Source organism: Bos grunniens, chromosome 29, assembly GCF_055505025.1.
Source record: "Bos grunniens cultivar Pamir isolate PY7600 chromosome 29, Bosgru_T2T1.0, whole genome shotgun sequence".
NCBI lineage: Eukaryota > Metazoa > Chordata > Mammalia > Artiodactyla > Bovidae > Bos > Bos grunniens.
The window spans coordinates 18,947,290-18,969,991 of NC_141193.1; the positions used below are offsets into that span (position 1 = coordinate 18,947,290).

At 45.1% G+C, this 22,702-nt stretch overlaps 1 protein-coding gene across 9 annotated transcripts in view; it reads right to left on the minus strand.

Annotated features, from left to right (window-relative positions):
* FLI1 (Fli-1 proto-oncogene, ETS transcription factor) overlaps positions 1-22,702 on the minus strand; it is a 132,831-nt gene that overhangs the window by 19,473 nt on the left and 90,656 nt on the right. For 6 of the 9 annotated variants that reach the window (XM_086383667.1, XM_086383673.1, XM_086383669.1 and 3 more), the window contains exon 5: positions 19,779-19,844. The exons of the other annotated variants lie outside the window; for them this stretch is intronic. In XM_086383667.1, the coding sequence (XP_086239793.1) occupies positions 19,779-19,844 (66 nt within the window). The remainder of the gene's footprint in view (positions 1-19,778; positions 19,845-22,702) is intronic. 9 annotated transcript variants of the gene reach the window in all.

A 22,702-nucleotide genomic window follows, 5' to 3' on the forward strand; every position in this document is an offset into this window, starting at 1 on the left:
TTTGCGACCCCATGGACTATACAGTCCGTGGAATTCTCTGGGCCAGAATACTGGAGCGGGTAGCCTTTCCTTTCTCCGGGGGATCTTCCCAACCCAGGGACTGAACCCAGGTCTCCTGCATTGCAGGCAGATTCTTTACCAGCTGAGCCAAGGTTCAGTTCAGTTCAGTCACTCAGTCATGTCCGACTCTTTGAGACCCCATGAACCGCAGCACAACAGGCCTCCCTGCCCATCACCAACTCCCAGAGTCCACCCAATCCCATGTCCGTCAAGTCGATGATGCCATCCAACCATCTCATCCTCTGTCGTCCCCTTCTCCTCCTGCCCTCAATCTTTCCCAGCATCAGGGTCTTTTCAAATGAGTCAGCTCTTTGCATCAGCTGGCCAAAGTTTTGGAGTTTCAGGTTCAGCATCAGTCCTTCCAATGAACACCCAGGACCAATCTCCCTTAGGATGGACTGGTTGGATCTCCTTGCAATCCAAGGGACTCTCAAGAGTCCCAACACCACAGTTTAAAAGCGTCAATTCTTTGGCACTCAGCTTTCTTTATAGTCCAACTCTCACATCCATACATGACCACTGGAAAAACCATAGCCTTGACTAGACAGATCTTTGTTGGCAAAGTAATGTCTTTGCTTTTTAATATGCTCTCTAGGTTGTTCATAACTTTCCTTCCAAGGAGTAGTGTCTTTTAATTTCATGGCTGCAATCACCATCTGCAGTGATTTTGGAGCCCAGAAAAATAAAGTCAGCCACTGTTTCCACTGTTTCCCCATCTATCTGCCATGAAGTGATGGGACCACATGCCATGATCTTAGTTTTCTGAACTGAGCTTTAAGCCAACTTTTTCACTCTCCTCTTTCACTTTCTTTTTTTTTTTTTCCTCTTTCACTTTCATCAAGAGGTTCTTTAGTTCTTCTTCACTTTCTGCCATAAGGGTGGTGTCATCTGCATATCTGAGGTGATTGATATTTCTCCCGGCAATCTTGATTCCAGTTTATGTTTCCTCCAGCCCAGCGTTTCTCATGATGTACTCTGCATATAAGTTAAATAAGCAGGGTGACAATATACAGCCTTGACGTACTCCTTTTCCTATTTGGAACCAGTCTGTTGTTCCATGTCCAGTTCTAACTGTTGCTTCCTGACCTGTATACATGTTTCTCAAGAGGCAGGTCAGGTGATCTGGTATTCCCATCTCTTTCAGAATTTGCCACAGTTTATTGTGATCCACACAGTCAAAGGCTTTGGCATAGTCAATAAAGCAGAAATAGATGTTTTTCAGGGAAGCTCCCAAAACACATAGTAAACTGCATCGTAAATTAGAAGCTGGTGAGTGCTATGAGAAAAAGAAAACGGGAAGGAGAGGGCCTCACTGATGACACAATTTTGAACAAAGAATTGGCCTGTCTAATGTTAGGAACATAAAACTCTCCATAGTGCCATGATTTTCCTATGAAAAGTGACTGGGTCACCCTAATTGATCTCAAAGCCCTTCCACAAAGTTAATCCCTCAGTGTCAGTTCTTTAGATGGTGAGAATTATTTTATGATAGAAGATGAAAAAAAAATTAGCTAAAAAAGTCAATAGTATCTTTTGTATGTTTGGATGAGAGCTAGTAAAAGGCGAAATAAGTCTGCTCTATTAGAGTCTGGCCACCTAATGTGAAGGGTCATTGGAAAAGACCCTGATGCTGGGAAAGATTGAAGGCAAAAGAAGAAGGGGTTGGCAGAGAATGAGATGGTTATATAGCATCACTGACTCAACGGACATGAATTTGAGCAAACTCAGGGAGATAGTAAAGGACAGGAGAGCCTGGTGTGCTGCAGTCCATGGGGTTGCAAAGAGTCGGCCATGACTTAGCAACTGAACAACAACAATTAAAGAGTTCACCAATTTTTTCATATTTAGAATCAAGGTATTGTTAAATCTATGGTCCCAGACTCATACTGACATAGGAAAGCCATTTAAACGAAGAAACTTAAAATCCCACACTTCCTATGCCTTGCTTTTGAGCCACCTCTAAAGTGGACTGCAGGAAAGAGCATTTCTCTGGGGTCACTGTGAATGAGAAATACACAAGTGAGTTCTCCCCAGTGGAACACTCAATCTTTGTGGCCAGCGCATGAGCCCCAGAACACCCCCACCTCTGTGTTCTGCGTTCACACATCAGAAGCACCGGGATTAGGGTTTGCCTGGTGGTCCAGTGGCTGAGACTCTGAGCTTCCAATGCAGGGGTCATGGGTTTGATCCCTGGTCAGGGAACTAGATCCCACATGCCACAACTAAGTGTTCGAATGCTGTAACTAAAAAAGATTCCTCGTGCTGCATATGAAAGTGGCAACTAAAGATCCGGAGTGCCACAACTAAGACCTGAGGCAGCCAAACAAATAAATATTACAGGAAAAAAAGCACAGGAGTTAAAGACAAAGAACCATGAGCAGGTGGAGTGTGGTCTCACTTACATAATAGAATCTGAGGCTTCTTTTCAGGCTGGAAGGGACTTCAGACATTATCTAAACCAGACATGCAAATTAGCACAGGCCTGGAGGCCCAAAGCCTGAGAGAAAGCATATGCGACCATATAAGAATTTTAATAGAAATTGAAAGTATGACTCACAGCAGAAAAAACTGCCTTTCTCTAAACTCCAGGATATTGGGCAGGACGGACCATTCTTTTTACAGGCAGGCCAAAGACTTTGGAAGCTCAAGGAGTTTTCAAAGTCAGAGTGAGAACAATTTTCATCTCTTTGGAAGAGGGATACCTAAATCTTATGGAGTCTAAGGTCACATGTGATGTAATTAAGGACTCTTAGGGATTTTCATGGGAAGGAATTCCGTGATTCCTCTTTAATTCATTCCCATTAGGGAAACAGTTCATTGCCGTGGAAGGAATACTACATGAGGCTTCAGAACTTCTCGGGTTGTTTTCCATCTCTGCCAGTTACCAGCTGTGTGAGCTTGCGCAGGTGACAATCTCTCTGAACCTCTCAGGCCACCTATCTGTAACAGGGGAGAAACAATTCTCCTAAAATTTAAGAATTTGGAGACGCAAATGGCTTATTTAATCCTCCCAGAGTTCTTTTGGGAATAAATGAGATCATGCATGTGAAAATGCTTTCTACACTCCAAAGTATCATTTAAGATTATAGCTGCTATTCTTTTCCAGAGTTTTATTCCATGGAAATAAGTTAATCTTTCCCATGTCAACCAAGGCTAATTTCTTTTGGTTCTTTGTTTAGGGAAGCAGAAGGATGGAGTATATATTTAATTAAATTGATAAACCATATCCTCCCTCCCCAGTGAATCCATCAACTGTCAATGGTATTTACTGAATATCTACAGGGCTGGGAAAAGGGATACAGAACAAAACTCAGAATTAGAGATGATAAAGTAATCTGTAGTTACCTTAGCATGGTAGTTAGGTCCATGTATGGCTTGTGATTAAGGTAGGGTCCTGATAAGTGACTGCATGTAGTCTTTGCGAATAAAGAAAAAGTTATCTTGAAGAGGATGGAACTTGAATTAGGCCTTGAAGGATGTGTTGAATTTTGATAAAGTAGTAACTCCATTTAATTTACCACTCACTCTTTAGAATATGCCTAACACAAGAATTTGAACTTCATCAGCGGCATGTTAAACTTTGTATTGATCCTCACATGTGATTGCTTACAAATCCCTGAGGCTGGAGGGGAGACGCCCACATGGGTCCTGGTTAGTGTTTCTAACTATAGCATTTCTTCCTCAAAGACTTTAACTTCTCCCAAAAGGATGTTTCACGAGAAATAATTATTATCTTAGACATGGACTTCTCTGAAGAGGGTTCGTTGTTACATCTTTAAAAAGAATTTGAGAAAGTTTTTACAATAAAATAACAACTGATGCTATTTTCGCCTTGGCTTTTCACTAGAAGATTTCCCAAGTCCCTTCACCTCTGTCTGGCATAAGAGAAGCTTCTTTTTTCCCTATTTTTAAAAATTTAAATATTAAAAAAAATTGTTACAATGTTGTGTTGGTTAAGAAGCTTCTTTCTTGAGAGAGAGAAATTTGGTTTATGAGCATGAGAATAAACAAGCACCTTTTAAATACTTTTCAGCAACTACTGTCCCTCCAAACAACCGCTGCGATTTCTAAAATCAGTGTATTTTGCAAAACAAAGGTATTTGGAATGTTCTATGTGGAGGCACACACCAGTGATTTATCTGGAGCACTTATGGACCTAGCCTTTTCTTTCCAAAGTACCCCGTGACCAGACTCCTCAACAGAGCCAACAGTGGTCACTTCTAGTTTCTATTACAAACCAAGACCCCGTGGTCATGGAAATACAGTGACATCAACGGAGGCCAATTTCATTCTGAGTCTTAGCTCTGCTATCTGGAATGGGATGACACGTCTGAGTCAAAGTGAAACCTGGTAGAGATGGGAGGTTTAAAATAGTAACAGTTAAGACTCTGGAGATGAATTGGAAATGCAAAACCTAATGCCCACTCACTAAGTGTGAACCGCCTGAGAAGTGGGCGGGGCTGGGTGGTGCTGCGCCCCGCCCACTGGGCGCCCCGCCCGCAGGGGTGGGCGGAGCAGTTTTATGGCTGAGCCCAGTTGGAAGGGCGCTCTGGAGGTCAGTTCTGTTCAGTTCAGTCGCTCAGTTGTGTCTGACTCTTTGCGACCCCATGAATCACAGCACACTAGGTCTCCCTATCCATCACCAACTCCCAGAGTTCACTCAAACTCATGTCCATCGAGTCAGTGATGCCATCCAGCCATCTCATCCTCTGTCGTCCCCTTCTCCTCCTGCCCCCAATCCCTCCCAGCATCAGAGGGACTCTCAAGAGTCTTCTCCAACACCACAGTTCAAAAGCATCAATTCTTCGGCGCTCAGCTTTCTTCACAGTCCAACTCTCACATCCATACATGACCACTGGAAAAACCATAGCCTTGACTAGACGGACCTTTGTTGGCAAAGTAATGTCTCTGCTTTTCAATATGCTATCTAGGTTAGTTATAACTTTCCTTCCAAGGAGTGTCTTTTAATGTCATGGCTGAAATCACCATCTGCAGTGATTTTGGAGCCCCCCAAAATTAAGTCTGACACTGTTTCTACTATTTCCCCATCTATTTCCCATGAAGTGATGGGACCAGATGCCATGATCTTCGTTTTCTGAATGTTGAGCTTTAAGCCCACTTTTTCACTCTCCTCTTTCACTTTCATCAAAGGCTTTTTAGTTCCTCTTTACTTTCTGCCATAAGGGTGGTGTCATCTCCATATCTGAGGTTATTGATATTTCTCCCGGCAATCTTGATTCCAGCTTGTGCTTCTTCCAGCCCAGTGTTTCTCATGATGTACTCTGCATAGAAGTTAAATAAGCAGGGTGACAATATACAGCCTTGATGTACTCCTTTTCCTATTTGGAACCAGTCTATTTGGAAACTTTCCTATTTGGAACCTGTCCTGCATATAGGTTTCTCAAGAGGCAGGTCAGGTGGTCTGGTATTCCCATCTCTTTCAGAATTTTCCACAGTTTCTTGTGATCCACACAAAGGCTTTGGCACAGTCAATAAAGCAGAAATAGATGTTTTTCTGGAACTCTCTTGCTTTTTCCATGATCCAGTGGATATTGGCAATTTGATCTCTGGTTTCTCTGCCTTTTCGAAAATCAGTTTGAACATCTATTTCCATTCACCATTCACGTATTGCTGAAGCCTGGCTTGAAGAATTTTGAGCATTACTTTACTAGCATGTGAGATGAGTGCAATTGTGTGGTAGTTTGAGCATTCTTTGGCATTGCCTTTCTTTGGGATTGGAATGAAAACTGACCTTTTCCAGTCCTGTGGCCACTGCTGAGTTTTCCAAGTTTGCTGGCATATTGAGTGCAGCACTTTCACAGCATCATCTTTCAGGATTTGAAAGAGCTCAACTGGAATTCCATCACCTCCACTAGCTTTGTTCATAGTGATGCTTTCTAAGGCCCACTTGACTTCACATTCCAGGATGTCTGGCTCTAGGTGAGTGATCACACCATCATGATTATCTGGGTCATGAAGCTCTTTTTTGTACAGTTCTTCTGTGTATTCTTGCCACCTCTTCTTAATATCTTCTGCTTCTATGACGTCCATACCATTTCTGTCCTTTATGGAGCCCGTCTTTGCATGAAATGTTCCCTTGGTATCTCTAATTTTCTTGAAGAGATCTCTAGTCTTTCCCATTCTGTTGTTTTCCTCTATTTCTTTGCATTGATCGCTGAGGAAGGCTTTCTTATCTCTCCTTGCTATTCTTTGGAACTCTGCATTCAGATGCTTATATCTTTCCTTTTCTCCTTTGCTTTTCACTTCTCTTCTTTTCACAGCTATTTGTAAGGCCTCCCCAGACAGCCATTTTGCTTTTTTGCATTTCTTTTCCATGGGGATGGTCTTGATCCCTGTCTCCTGTACAATGTCACGAACCTCCGTCCATAGTTCATCAGGCACTCTGTCTATCAGATCTAATCCCTTAAATCTATTTCTCACTTCCACTGTATAATCATAAGGGATTTGATTTAGGTCATACCTGAATGGTCTAGTGGTTTTCCCCACTTTCTTCAATTTCAGTCTGAATTTGGCAATAAGGAGTTCATGATCTGAGCCACAGTCAGCTCCTGGTCTTGTTTTTGCTGACTGTATAGAGCTTCTCCATCTTTGGCTGCAAAGAATATAATCAATCTGATTTTGGTGTTGACCATCTGGTGATGTCCATGTGTAGAGTCTTCTCTTGTGTTGTTGGAAGAGGGTGTTTGCTATGACCAGTGCATTCTCTTGGCAGAACTCTATTAGCCTTTGCCCTGCTTCATTCTGTATTCCAAGGCCAAATTGGCCTGTTACTCCAGGTGTTTCTTGACTTCCTACTTTTGCATTCCAGTCCCCTATAATGAAAAGGACATCTTTTTTGGGTGTTAGTTATAAAAGGTCTTGTAGGTCTTCATAGAACCGTTCAACTTCAGCTTCTTCAGTGTTACTGGTTGGGGCATAGGCTTGGATTACCGTGATATTGAATGGTTTGCCTTGGAAATGAACAGAGATCATTCTGTCGTTTTTGAGACTGCATCCAAGTACTGCATTTCAGACTCTTTTGTTGACCATGATGGCTACTCCATTTCCTCTAAGGGATTCTTGCCCACAGTAGTAGATATAATGGTCATCTGAGTTAAATTCACCCATTCCAGTCCATTTTAGTTCGCTGATTCCTAGAATGTCAACGTTCACTCTTGCCATCTCCTGTTTGACCACTTCCAATTTGCCTTGATTCATGGACCTGACATTCCAGGTTCCTATACAACATTGTTCTGGAGGTCAAGGTGGCCCCAAATACCTTTCCCACAGCCTCATGCCTCGTTCCCCGTCCTGAGGTGTACTGAGAGCATTTTTCTTTATTAAAACGCATCAGGGCTCACGCCTTCACTGTCACCTTCACTCATGTTGCAGAGCAAGGTGGTGCCTATCAGATTCTCGATTTCTCAAGGAAGCATGTAGGAGCAGCTTTGACAGACATGACTACAACAGATAAGCCCAAGCGGGGTGGGGGCAGGAAGGGCAAAGCGCACATTTCCAAGCAGCCCAGAACGGTATCAGGGGCTAGAATGCCTGCGGGCACAGGGATGAGGAGAAAACAACACTGCGGAATGATGCTGATACAGAGCAACGAAAACACGTTGCATCTCCATTAAGTATTCAAGTAAAGCCTGGGTCGGTGGCGGGGTGATGGAGGGGGAGAGGATTTGAGAAGCAGTGGGAACACTCAGCTCCAACCTCACCCACCAAGGATGCCTATGGACTGAGAAGGGGCTGTGGTCTAGAATCCTGGGGCAGGTGGCTTCTGTCTTTAAAATGGTCCAGGTGATGCCGACACCTTTCCTTCTCTTGGAGAGCCATGGGTCAAGGAAGCTGACCAAGGCAAGGCCTTGGTTAACTCCTGTAACTGAGGAAATCTCGCAACTAGACTTATCAAACAAACATCCACTATCCTTTTTTTTTAAGTTTACTGCACTCTTTCTTGATCAACAGAGTGTTACTCAAGATAGCGTGTCATTTTCTAAATCTCTTCTTTTCCTCTTTAATTAAAAAAAATTATTTTATTTCGTTTTTTTTTGGTTGTACTGGGTTTTTGTTGCTGTGGGAGGGCTTTCTCTCTAGTTGCAGTGCATGGGCTTCTCGTTGCGGCGGTTTCTAGCGCAGGTTATAGAGCTTGGGCTCGGTAGTTGAGGCACATGGGCTTAGTTGATTTGAGGTTCGTGGAATCTTCCTGGACCAGGGATCGAACCTGTGTCCCAGGCACTGGCAGGGGGATTCTCAACAACTGGACTACCAGAGAAGTCCTTCTCTCTGATTTTTAAAAATGTCATATTAAACACACATAAAATGTGTAATGGTGTGTAAATTATCAAGCACAGTAAGGAAAAGAATATCTGTGAGGTCATCTAACATGCTTCGGGAAATGCAAGATCTGAGTACCCAAGTGAGGGTCCTAATTTGGTGGGGGGGGTGTAGTGGATATCAGTGAATCTCATCATATCATCTTAACAACTAGATGATGTCAGCTTCCTGAAAAATACGAGCCATGCTATGGGGTGGAGGCTGGAACAGGGAGATGCGGCCATAGAGCCCGTCACTGCTGGGTGGGGAGGGAACTGCAGAAATGGGCTCCAGTCTGCTTTAATTCCTACCAGGCTTTGTGATTTGGGCTTCATCTATCCGTGCCCCAGTTTCCTCATGTGCAAAATGGGAAGAATAATTGTGTGTGTGCTTGGTCGCTCTGTCGTGTCCAACTCTGTGTGACCTTTTGGACCGTAGTCCACCAGGCTCCTCTGTCCATGGGATTTCCCAGTCAAGAAAACCGGAGTAGGCTGCTATTTCCTTCTCCAGGGCATCTTTCCAACCCAAGTGTTAAACCTATGTCTCCTACATTGCAGATGGATTCTTTACTCACTGGGTCATCGGAGAAGTCTTAATAATAATTGTACCAACTACATAAGGTGATTATGAAGTGTAAAGATGAAGTGAATAGAAGAGTTCTTAGCACAAGCCCTCAGTGAATGGCAGCTATTATAGTTATGGGGCAAGGGGAGGGGTGATAATAAAGGTCAGGAAGGGAGGTCTGAATGAGCAGGAGTTAACCTTTCCTGCAACATGACTTTCCCTTGTTCCGGTTCTGCCCTTGGCCTCCTTCTCATCAGCACCTATAGCAAGAGGACCGAGATCTGAAGGGCCTCCAAGGGGAGTCTAAGCCAATAAAAAATGGGGCAAAAGCGTGACATGGAACCACCACCTTGTGACTGAAATCGGTTCTCAGTAGGCTCTTCCCTCTACTTCTGCCTGGAAGGACTCATGGTGGAGTCAAATGAAGGGGAAATTATGGCAAACAGAGAAGGAAAGGCAGTCCTGAGTAGAGTTCTTCAGTGGCCGAGGCCAAAACCTCGCTCTTGTCTTTAGAAACATCACAAAGGGTGAGTTTTACAGTAAGTTCTTGGGGAGTGGTTTAAGGCACTTTGTCTGCAATTTTCATCCATCCATTCATCCATCTACCCATCCATCCATTCATCATCGATCCATCCATCCATCCACTCATCCATTCATCTATCCATCCATGCATCATTGATCCACTGATCCATCCATCCATCTAGCCAACGGCCTTTTCTAAGGCATAGTCCCTGCCTACAAGATGCTTTAAGACTTATAAGACCAAACGATGTTGGATAGACTATCGGGATGCTGTCCTGGGAGGACAGTGGGCACAAGCAAGGTGCCATGGGGCAGAGTTGGTTGAGGAGACATCATCTGACCTGGACCATCAAGCGTGAGTGTAGCTCATAGAGTGTGGATTGGGTGGGGGTGACACAACCAAGGAAAGTTTACCAGGCAAAGCGAGAACAGGAAACACTCAAAGTTCAGTTTGAAAATAGTCTAGACAGGAATCCACTCACATTTGAAGGATACAATGGGGGCGGGGGTGTCAGAACTTAAGCGTGCAAGACTTTTGCTGGCCAAGCTGTCATGCCCTGGACCCTGAATTGACTTTGGCCATATTAGATGATGCCTCTGGCCATCCTGCATGGCCGGACCCAGATGGCCTGCAAACATACACAGCCTGGAGAAGGTGGGGTTTGCCTCACAATCCATCAGGCGACTGTGGCAAAGTCAACTGATGTGAGCGGCTGGGGGACACAGGACAGCAGTGGCTGCTGGGCTCCCGGTGGTTATCCAGTTGTGCCTGCCTGGCTCCCCACCCCCAGGGCTCAGGGCTGACATGCTCCTACCTTGGAACTGTTCTCTGAGGTGAGAGAGACCTATGATGGTGGATTTCTTTAAAAGTCATCAATTAATCAATCAAACAGAAATGGAAGGGAATGTTCATCAGAAGGTATCTTTGTTTATATGTTCGTTTCAAAAAAAAAATCTTCAAAGGAATAAAATGTGCACAATTAGAATTATTCCTGAGATGGAGAAGTTCCTTCAAGTAAGTGGATTCCTGCCTTAGCTGAAACTAAAAACGCCCCAGCGAAATCCATCTCTACCTGCCTCTAACAGCGATGGTGCGACACGGAAAGTTGCTTGCTTCATTATCCTGGAACAAATTTACACTTGTCTGAGGAAACGGGCTAAGTGTTTCCAATCATTTTAGAGAAAGCGTGTCCTCGTCGCTGTGGAACCCACACGTGCGATAAGAGCGCACACAGCACACCCACGGAACAAAAGAACAGTTCTTTCACTCAGAGAAAGGACGGGTAATGGTTACTTAGAAAGTGTCCCAGACAAGCTGTCAAACTGAATTCAGAGAGCTGGAGTCTGACTCCAGGACAGGGCTGGCTGGCTCAAGTCTCTGGGGACTGGGGTTTCCTGCCTGCTCCAGCTTACAGACAAAGATTCTTTGTTTCCAACCCTCTCTCTCTCTCCTTCTCCCTCTCTCAATCTCTCTCTGGTGAACACACACACACACACATACAACATGCAGCTCTCCAAAGAGGGTCAGATCGAAAGTAGACAAAACATTAACTCTGGAATTTCAAAGGAAAACAATTTAAAAAAAATAAAACAGAGAGAGCAAGCTACCGTCTGTTCTAGAATCATAAATCTTGCCTTTGGACGCAGAAATAGCACACACTCACACACACTCACACACACACGCACTCAGCAATCATCCTTGCTAAAAATGGATTAGGCCTATTTCATCATAAAAGAAAACATATAATGACAAAGTTCTTAACAGGCCCTCCCGGGAGGCCTCGATACCCTCACGTTTTAAGTGCACGTTAGCGGACACAGACGGAGCCTGTGGAGCCACATAACCTGCTCCATGAGAGATGTTATTTACTCCCTAAAAATAACAGGCCATTACCTCACAGCATTACTGGCCTTTTCCTTCAGGCACACGTGTTCCAGACCAACCCCGTGCAAGCAATGCACACAGGCCCAAGGCCCCGCCAAACACACCCTCACTCCGCCTAGACTCTCACTCAGGATGCTGCCTCGACCCCACCCCCTACGCTGAACCCCTAACCTGCTACCCTTGTTCACGGCCACACACACAGGGCACAGGAATCAATATTCTGCATGCATGCACATCTTCTCCATCAAAGCAAAACTTCTTGCAGCATCTTTTAAATCATGGAAAATGTCAAAGATGTAGGAAAGCAGAGAGCAAGATGTACTGCACCGGAGAGGGCCCTTCAGCTTTAACAGGCATGAACTCATGGCCAGCCTGACTTCAGCTCTCCCCCGCATCTACCCATGCCCCCTCTCCACCCCAACTACTTTGAAGCAAATCCCTAGGTCCTTTGCTAAGCTTCCTTCTCACAGAGTGAGACTGTACCTGTCTATCGGTTTCATGAACACCACCAAGAGTCCCCCACCAAGCCTCCCCTACCATGCACACGTCACAAAACTGGACCTTGGTGCTCCCACGGGGCACATTAAGGTGTACCAGGGGAGAGCACTGGGTCCTGTCCCTCAAACTCAGCCCGTGCCAATGCAGCCCTCACACAGGACAGACCCAGATGCGGTGACTGGTGTCTTTGATGCCCACCTCCTCTTCTTCAAAACCCATTTCCAGTGCCACCATGCTGGGTCCTTCCAGATCTTCTCCCATCTTTCAGTACAATCTCTATCATTAAATCATCAAGGACACCCCGTAGGGGCTGAAAATGCAGGGGGAAGTGGTGAGATGTGGTGTTGTATCAGCCATAAACAACACATAGCATTGACTTAGCGGCCCATCTGTCTCTGACTACAACCCCTTGAGGGCAGCTGGCTGGGTACCACATTTCTGAGGCTCAGTCTGGCATTCCATACATAGTGGGTTCTTAATAAATGAAGAGACGTGTGAATGGGCGGAGGAGGGCACAAGTCCTGACTAAGGTCTCGGGTGAAGCTCTTCACCCTCTGTGTGGTCGTGGGGGCACCCACGCCTTCTCTAGCCTCTCACTGCCTCTGTCCCATGAAAGGTTCAGAGTGAATGGTCCACTTTAACACTGAATGATTTTCCAACTCTTCATTACTCTTAGGGAGCTTCTTGTAGGTCGCATGCAATTTTCCATTTGATCAAAGCAGTTTCATATTATTCCTTAATCGTTCCACATGCGAATATCCCTGCTGAGATTTTAAACAACTTGTCCATCTCATCTACAGCGTTACCATGCCATCTAATATGGTGTCCTTCACAACCCTGGGCATTGTGTCAATATGTAGTAAACCGGTTCTAACGATTTTGGGATAATACTACCAATTACTACTGTAATTCATGGAGCTAAGACACTGAACACTTACTGCTGTGTCAGACAGCTGGTAAGACATTTATGCAGATGATGTCACCCCTGAAGGGGCCTAAAGCCTGTCCTCATTCTACCCATGAGAAAACTGAGGTAGAAAAAAGTAAATGACTTGACCAAGTTCACCTAGCTTGAGCCCAGAGCCTGAGTTTTAAACCAATATGCTATAAGGCTGAAATATGAGATGAACACCTGCTTTAGGGAAATTAAAAGCATCAATTAAAGACAGTTTAAAATGTCAGATGCTTGATGCAAACTATTACATAAAGAATGGATAACCAACAAGGTCCTTGCATATTGCATGGGGAACTATATGCAACATCCCATGATGAATAGTAATGGGAAAGATGAAAAAGATTGTATAAATGTGTATAACTGAGTCACTATGCTATATAGCAGAATTAACACAACACTGCAAATCAATGATACTTCAATAAAATAAATTTTTTAAAAAGACGTCAGATGCTTAAATGCTGAGATGAGAAGCAGACCAGAGGGAGGAAAGAACAATAGGGACGTGTGTTTGAGTCCTGCTCTGTCCCGAGACGTCAGTGACTTCAAGTGAACCCTGTAACCTCTCCGTGCCTAGTTTCCATGATCTGCAGATCCAGGGTGATAATAATACCAGCTCTGCCAGCTCACAGGGATGGAGGGTGAGAGGTGCAAATGAGATAACAGACCTGCAAATGCTCAGCAAACAATGAGGGTCTGCAGAATGATGGTACTGGCTGTAACACAGGCCCCACCATCTGGAAATCTCCTCGAGCCAGCAGAGTTCTCCTTAGCATGATCTTCAGCACTGGTTAGGCATTTCACTCTGAAGGACACGGAAAGCTGGTTTCTCCCCCTCTCTCTCCCACACTCAGCGTGCAAGCAGACAGACTTTTTATCCATCAGCTCAGGTGACTGCAGGCCAGGGTTGTTCCGCAGGTCGCCAGCGACCCACATGGAGGAGGAGCAGTTTGCATTCCACAGCAGGTCCTGAAAGGCTTCCCGGGCTGAGGGTAGAGGCTCAGGCTCCACGGGCTGGGCTTATGGTTTATGAGTTCCAGGAGTTCATAAACAACGAGCTCAGTATCCTCTGACTTTTGGAGAGTCAGAGGCATTTAAATGGATCCGGCACGAGGAGCTGAGGACATAAGGTTTAGGATGCAAAGCAGCATTTCAGGGGTGTGCTAGAAGGGCCCAGGGCAGGGCTGCAATGACCTGCATTCAGGACGGTCACTCGCCCCTGGGCGTAGAGATCAGAGGATGAGGCTGAGCGAGCCCTTGGTCACTATGTGCTCGAAACAGCCATTTAACGTCCAGAAACCCCAGTGCCCTCCTGATAAAATCAGGTTGCCAACTCCAATCCCAATTACTAATTTTTTTTTAAAAAAATTTTTGGCTGTGCTGTGTGGCAGGTAAGATCCTAGTTCCCCAACCAGGGATCGAACCCTCGCCTCCTGCATTGGAAGCATGAAGTCTAAAGCAGTGGACCATCAGAGAAGTTTCCCAATTACTATTTAGATACACATGGTGAGAACATATAAGAAAGAGATTTCTGAGGGCTGAAGTGATGGACTCAGGTAAAGCTCAGGTCAAGATTAATAAAGATTAACCTCATCAATGACAAGGATGAAACAGAACAAATATTCCTGTAGTCAAGTCAACCTGTTCTTCCATAAGTACACCAGGAGGTCCTGCCCTTCCTTTCTGAGGCTGGTTTGGGGCCATGAAAGATCAAGATCAACCACCCAATGTGTTTCCAAGAAAACCTGGGTGGCTAGGAGATGGGTCTCCCTTCCCTCTTTCTGGTTCATGTCTGCCTAGTAGGACAGCACTGCTCAATTGTGGCTGCAGGTTTAAGAGTAACCTGGAGATCCTGAAAAAATTCCCAATCCCACCTGTCACCCCTAGAGATTCTGAATCAGTAAGTTGTGTTTGGGACCTGGGCATCAGTATTTTAAAACATTTTTTATGTTGACTTTTTCAGTATTTTTTTTCAGTTATATAATACATATTCAGATTATTTACATACATATAGATATATATATATATATACATACATATATGTATAATTCATAGGCAAAGAAAACAAACTTATGGTTACCAAAGGGGAAGGGATAAATTAGAATTATTATACAGTAAATTCCTGTTGCTATTTTATACACAGCGGTTATGTATCTGTTAATTTCATACTCTTAATTTATCCCTTTCCCCTTTGGTAACCACAGTTTGTTTTCTATGCCGATGAATCTGTTTCTTTTTTGTAAATAGATTCAATTATATTATTTTTAGATTCTACATGTAACTGATACATAATATTTGTCTTTCTGTGACCGATTCACTTCACTTGGTTGGATAATCTCTAGATCCATCCATGTTGCTGCAAATGACATTATTTCATTCTTTTTTAATAGCTAATATTCCATGGTATACATAACACTTCTTTTTTATTCATTCATCTGTTGATGGGCACTTGGGTTGATTCCCTCTCTTGGCTATTGTAGATAGTGATGCTATGAACACTGGGGTATGTGCATCTTTTCGAATGCGTGTTCTTGTCTTTTCTGGGTTTATGCCCAGGAGTGGGATTGCTGGATCATATGGTAGCTCTGGATTTAGTTTTTAAGGAACCTACATACTGTTTTCCATAGCGGCTGCACCAATTTGTGTTCCCACCAACAGTGTCGGAGGGTTTCCTTGTCTCCACATCCCCTCCAGCAAACGTAGACTTTTTGATGATGTCCACTCTGATTGTTGTGTGGTGGTACCTCACTATGGTTTTGATATGCCTTGCTCTAATAATTAGCAACGCTGAACATCTTTTCATGTGTTTTTGCGGTTTTCATTGCGGTAAAACATACGTTACATAAAATTTACCATTTTGCTCGTCTTTCGGTGTACATTCCAGTGGCATTAAGTACATTCACACTGTCCAACCATCATCACTATCAGAACTCTTTCATCTTTCCAAACTGAAATGCCGTGTGCCCATTAAACAATAACTCCCCATTCTTGCCTCTTTCTAGTCCCTGGCAACCACCCTGCTACTTCTCTAGTCTCTATGAATTTGTTGACTTAAAGTTCCTCCTGTGAGTGGAGTCATACAATATTTGTCCTAGGGCATCAGTTATTTTACGAAGTTCTCCAGCTCATTCTCTGCTCAGTTAGGACGAGGGAGTAAGCCGAGCGGGGGCTTTGTATGAAGTCACTTTTGGGAAGAGAGGACAATGCATGGATGTGGTTGGAGATGATAGTGAGAAAATTGCAGGGACAGAGAAACATAATGGAAACAATTCAAGTCTCCACCCACGCTACAGTTAGACAAGGTGTTGCTTTCATGAAAAGCCAGCTAGAAGGGAAATGCTGTGTATGTCAGGAGGACGATCTGAAGCAAGGGATTCTGAATCCTACAACTTGGGTTTGAATCCTTGTTCTGCTATTAAATAGCTGTGTGTCTTTCAAGTAACCACTCACAGGCCTGGACCTCAGTTTCTCTGTCTGAAAAACAAGACTGATTCTGTCTACCTCGCAGGACGTTGCCAGACTTAGAAGCAGAGGCAAAGGTTGTGAGAGTGCCTGGGGCATTGCAGAATCCTGTACAGGTGACAGCAGAGGCTGCTCTTGCCAATGGGTAACAACTGTTGCAGTTGTTCAGGAGCTACGTCATGTCCGACTCTTTGTGACCCCATGGACTGCAGTATGCCAGGCTTCCCTGTCCTTCACTGTCTCCTGGAGTTTGCTCAGGTCCATGTCCATTGAGTCAGGGATGCTATCTAACCATCTCATCATCTCAACAATTGCTTCCATTCTAATTTATTTTCTAACAACATTAGGCTTGGAAACAGGTAGAGAGAGGATAATTGTTCTAGCTGGGTCCAATCTGTGACCACAGAATATTTAATTTTAAAAAGCTTAGGGACTTCCCTGACGGTCCCCTGGTTATGACTTTGCCTTCCAATGCAGGGGATGTAGGTTTGATCCCTGGTGGGGGAGCTAAGATCCCACATGCCTTGGGGCTAAAAAACCAGAACATGAACAACAGAAGCAAAATTGTAACAAATTCGATAAAGACTTTACAAATGGTCCATATCAAAAAAAAAACAAACTTAAAATAAGCTTAAAGACTGTTACAAAATGATTTTTAAAAGCTAGTAGTACTTCCTGGGCACCAATAACCCTTAGCGAGTACAAGGGTTTTCAAGAGACAAGCTGCAAGGGTGATTATGCCATTTTAAAGTAAAAAGGCATTCTCACTGGATAAGCACAGTGAAGATGCATTCACAGACGCGTTCACCTCCTCAACTTCTTTCTTTTGTGCTTGATGCCAGCACCTGTCCTTTGTGAAACACACACACACACACACACACACACAGCTCCAGATCTCTTGAGGGGCTCTGGGTTTCTTTGGGGCTGTGCGTGTGCCTTATTCAAAGAAGGCGGAGCCAAGGTTGCACCATGCCTTCTCTTTATTTTTCCATTTAAAATTTTAAGAACTCAAGATTGCTCTTAGAGAAAAGCAGAAGAGAGAGGGGTGGGGTGGAGGGTGAAAGGGAGGGAGCGAGGAGTGTGACTAGCTTTGTCTTGCTAATGTACTTTTGTTTTGTGGACCAAGGGCCGTTTAGACAGATTTGGACCACCTCTTGAGGGGGGAGCCGCTGGAGCAGCAAGACATCTCAAGTGGAAAGCTTTAGGGGTGGACAAAAGATGCACCTGCAAAGCGCAGACGTCTCCGGAGACCAGGGCCAATGCTGGGAGATAAATGCCCGGCACCACCTGACTGAGGGTCTGGCAGCGCTCGCTTGCCTGGAGGCTGCAGTTCATTCATTTCAGAAGAGGAGCAGCTCCTGCAGAAGCCCCAGAGAGCCCGGCACAGCACTGTACACACACAAAAGAACCCAGGAAAGGAAGGGGCGTGGTGCAGGTAGAGGACAGGCTGAGAGCTAAGACCCCTGCAGGAGTCATGAGTCAATAACCAGAGCAATAATAATCAGCCAATAATCAGTTCAACCCAGACACACTTGCTTCTTAACAGAAATCTGTATTTAAAGTCCAATATCGGATACCCTCTCACTGCGTCCGCCCCACAGTCTCACTGGTTAGTCCTTTTGTCAGCAGCGGGTCTCAGCCTGTAGCCCTGCATGAGCTTCAGGGGTCTCCTGCCTGCCTTCTTTCACTCTTTCCTTCCTCCCTCTCTTCTTCCTTCCTTGCAAGAAGTGGATCCCTACCTGCAGGTGAAGTGAAAGCTCAGTAAGCAAACCAGATCAGAGCGGAGGGGGGACTCTGGATAGAAGCAGAGCCTCACCTGAGGCTGCAGGGTCATCTCCTTAAAACCCAAGAACTCCAAAGTCAGGGAGGATTCTTACTGGCTTCTGTGTGTGTGTACTCAGTTGCTTCAGTCATGTCCAACTGTTTTGAGACCCTATGAACCGTAGCCTGCCAGGCTCCTCTGTCCATGGGATTCTCCAGGCAAGAATACTAGAGTGGGTTGCCATTCCCTTCTCCAAGGGATTTTCCCAACCCAGAGATCGAATCCCAGTCTCCTGCATTGCAGGCAATTCTTTACCACTGAGCTACCAGGGAAGCCCTCTTACTGGCTTAATTTGGCCCTTTTACTTGACAGGAAGTTGAGGTTCGGGGCATGAAGTGATTTCCCCAAAGTGAACCAGAGGTGTTCCGACCTCAGTCTCATGTGTTTGTCATTGTAGCACATTCTTTCTTTCATGGGTGTCTGCAGCGCGATGGTTAAGTGGGTCACCTAATAAAATGCGGCTTGGACTGTACAATGAGTCAATATGACTTCAGGTTTTTTATGGCAAAAGCCAGTAACTCTGATTTTGAAAGAAAACAGTAGCATAAATAGGACTGGCCCAGGGTGGGGTAGGAGGTTAAGAAAGTTGCAGAAAACCAGCAAAGTTCACAAAACAGATTCATTATGTTGACTACTTCCTCCACAGAGCTGTCTGGTCATCATCTGATTATAAACTGTTAACAGGAAACAGGAAGTCTCATGTGATGGAAGGTGTGAACTTGGTCAAAACACCCAAGCTCACCGAGTCTCTGTTTCCTCCATGGCAATTTTGAACTAAATGGTCTCTAAGATTCTTCCCGTAGAAGAGCCTTATGTTTCTCTGCAATATTATGCTGTGCTAATTCCATGTAACCAATATCGACAGCTTCTGCCTTCATTCATTCTATGTGGCAGGTGTGCATTAAAGAAAAAGTATTAAAGGAGAGACAGCCAAGAAGAGAGTGCTCATCGTACTCCTACTCATCCTTCAAGGCCCCACTCAAAATGCCCTTCCTCCACGAAATTTTTCTTTTGCCTCGGGCAGAAATTTTTTCACTCACATTTTCTTCTCCCTTAAACCAGGTACTATGAATTATTCACTTGTTTAAATGCCCAGAATCTAACAGTATCTGAAGCAGGAAATCTCCACAACACTGTTTCCCAAATAGAGATGATAAGAAATGTATTATAATGTTTGCTAAAACCCTCACCAGCGAAAACCATTTTCTGAGATGATTTTCTTTCTCTCTCTCAACCAAACCAAACCAAACCAAGCGAACTAGACCATATCCCCAAGTCAGCACTTTAAAAATGAATTGGTAGTGCTAAAATGTCTTACCAAAAAAAACCCTGAAAATGTGACATTGCAAGAATCCTCGAAATCTTCACTTTGTTTTCTTCAACAGAGAAAGCCCCTGCCTTTCGGCTTTGAAAGTGAGTAGCATCCATTTCCTTCCAAGAGCAACATGCTTTCTTTCATGGAGTAACAGCCTCAGGTCATATTTTTATGATATTATCACAAGGTATTTTACACCCCTGTCATGTTTTTGCAATGAGCAGCACAAAGGGGATCAGCTTAGGCTTCTAAAACAGCCGAGTGGGCAAGAGACTTGGGGCCCACACTTGAGGCTCCCCACCCCAGTCTTCCCATCACAGTCCTGGACTGGTACAGGGGACACTTCTACAACTCTACACGGCTGAGAGAACACACTCACCTTCCTTGACGTTCAGCCGTGAGGACGGGTCCGTGTGGGAGGTTGTGTTATAGGGCAACAGTGAACCTGAAAGGCGAAGCAAAAACATCAGGTTGTGTCTCAGACTAACTTCCGAGATCAAGACCAGGAAATGGGATGGATGAGAATGAACAGGGGAGGGGAGGAGACAGTGAGAATGGAGGGACAGATGACTCCTTGAGAGAAGGGAAAAGTTAATGCCAGCCATTTGGGGGGCCAACGTGCAAGACTGTCACGGGTTCCTGGGGTCCAAGGCAGCTAGGACAGAATGCTCATGGGTGGGTCACACACAAGCCCTCGCAGTGGCCATGATTAAGGATCTGGAGGTCTTGGGTCCACACTACAACCCAGCAGGGACACACGGCTGCAGACAGTGTTCTGGTCCTGTGACCGACTCCCTGTGTGACGATGAATGAGGGACTTTACTGGTCTGCACCTTGATTTCTTCATCTTGAACTGCAAGAAGGACTGGCAAACGTTTTATCAAGACCAGATAGTAAATACTACCTCTGTGGAACATCTCTGTTTTGTCCACGGGCAAGTGCTGGCCAGATCCAGCTGCTGCTTGGCACTGACTGCCATGCCCTGGAGGAGGACAGGCCTGGCCAGGTCCTTCCTGCTTTGATGTCCTTTGGGTTGACAGGTGGGCGAGGTGCTTGGATGGTCACGTTGGTGGAGGGAGTGCTGGGAGCTGGGAACGGGGTTGGAGTGGCAGCGCTCCTCAGAGCAACTTTTGTCTCCCTTTACTCATGTCTAAGAGAACACAACTAGACATAAGCCGTAATACACTGAATTTCCTGTCATTGAAGGCTGCTGATATACAATCTTTTAAAATTAAATGTTCATGCAGAACTACTCTTAGCAAACACTAGTCTGGGCATTTTCTAGTTTTCTCTTATCTCGCATGTAAAAAAAATTCTCCCCTCTTTCTTAAAACCTAGGCTTCCCAGGTAGCACTAGTGGTAAAGAACCTGTCTGCCAATGCCGGAGAGGCAAGTTCGATGCCTGGGTCAGGAAGATCCCCTGGGGGAGGAAATGGCAACCCTCTCTAGTATCCTTCCCTGGGAAATCCCATGAACAGAGGAGCATGGAGGACTACAGTCCATAGGGTCACAAAGAGTTGGACATGACTGAGCAACTGAGCCCATTCCTAAAACTGGGCTTGTTCCTCTGTTTCCAGCAAGCTCAAGAGCTTTATTTTGGAAATGTAGGCATTTTTGCCCTCCGCCTTGAGGCTCTGAAGTTTGATCCAGAGGGCTAGAATCTGTTTTTACAAAGGACGCGAGAGGCTGGACATGAGTGTTGGAGGCTAAAAAGTCTTTCTAAACAATCCTTTCCCTGATCCCTGGGACCAAGTGGACAGACTTAGGTGCCAGGGCTCCAGAGCAGGGAATGGACTGCCAGACATTCCTATTTTTAGCCTCAAGTCACGGAAGGGACACGGAGTGGAGCGCCTGCCTCACCCAGCCGTGGGCGTTTGGTTGTGTGCCTCAGAGAAATTGTGGGCCCTTTCAGGCCGGGCGACCAAGAGAACTTTGGAAGAACCATCCAACTGGCTAGAATCACTGACTCTGGGCTTGGGCGACTATGCCTTTCAGCTCTGAAACAGTTCCAGGCAAAAAAAGAAAAAAAAGAAACAGTGCAGGGATGCTGGTGGGATTGAGATAGTTTTGTGCCAAAGTGTGGCTAGGTGGAGATACTTTTAGAAAGAAGGCAGTCACATGCCTGGAATATCCGAGAACCGGATGCATTTGGTTATTCCATTCTCCAAGAAGTTGAGCACAAAGTGATTTTTACACTTCATTTAATATAGATCTTTATGATGAGAGTTCAGAGTCAGACCTGCCTCTCACCACTTGCCAGCCTGGTGACCTCCATCAATCTGCCTCATCTCTCCAAGCCACGGGCTCCTCTTCCATGAAACAGGATAATAATAACACCTACCTGATATGGTTGTTGTGAAGACTGAATACACACAACTGACTCAAGTAATACATACAACTGTTCACAACAGACCTTGGCTCACAATGAGTGTTCAAAGCACGCTACGCACTACCACGATTATTTTTACATCCCTGCTCCCGCAGACACCACAATGACACACAATAAACTCTTTATAAAAGAGCTCGCTGGGCATTTGTCTTGTCCTCTGGAATTAGAGTTATGAATGAGTTCTGCTGCAATAAGAAGTAACCCTCTATGACTGGGAGGAGGTTACAGAAAGGAAGCAAACGTTTCGAGGGAAGCGAAAACAGTCTCCGGAGTAAGACCAAGAATGTCTGCCTCTCTGTCCCCGACATTCTCTGCCTCGGGCGGAAACCTCATGGCTGGAGCAAATAAAGAAAAATGATGGTCTCAGAGGACTGAACTGCCTGAGTCATTAGCGCAGATGCAGCAGAGAGCACGAAGCTTAGATAAACCGCATTTATTAAATTCTCCCCTTGGTGAAAGTTCTTCTTTGGGCACACGTGAATTCCACAGGAAACTCCCAGAAAGCCTACAGAAAGGGTCATTTGACCTTGGCAAAGCCTGCGTGAAATATATATTTCATGGTAACCCCGGAGAAGGATTCTACCCTGAAGACTGTTCTTGGTTCAAGTTTTCCCCCTAGAAGGAGAGGCTGCCTGCCTGCCCGTGGAGGGCTGACTCGGGGAGAGTGACCTCCTTCCCAAGGGACCAACTTTTCCTTCTCTCCTCCTGTTTTTATTTAACCAGTTTATTTAGCCAGTTCCTCAGGCTACAGAGAGTGGCAAGGCACACTCTTTCCTTAAAGAAATTCATTTAGAGGCAGAAAGGTACCCCCTGGAGCCCAGCCTTTCACTCCGTGGCTTGGGTACTGTCTCTCTCCTGCTTTCGGGTCCCTTCTGTGTGCGGTGAACGCCACCTGGTCAGAGGAAACAGGCTGT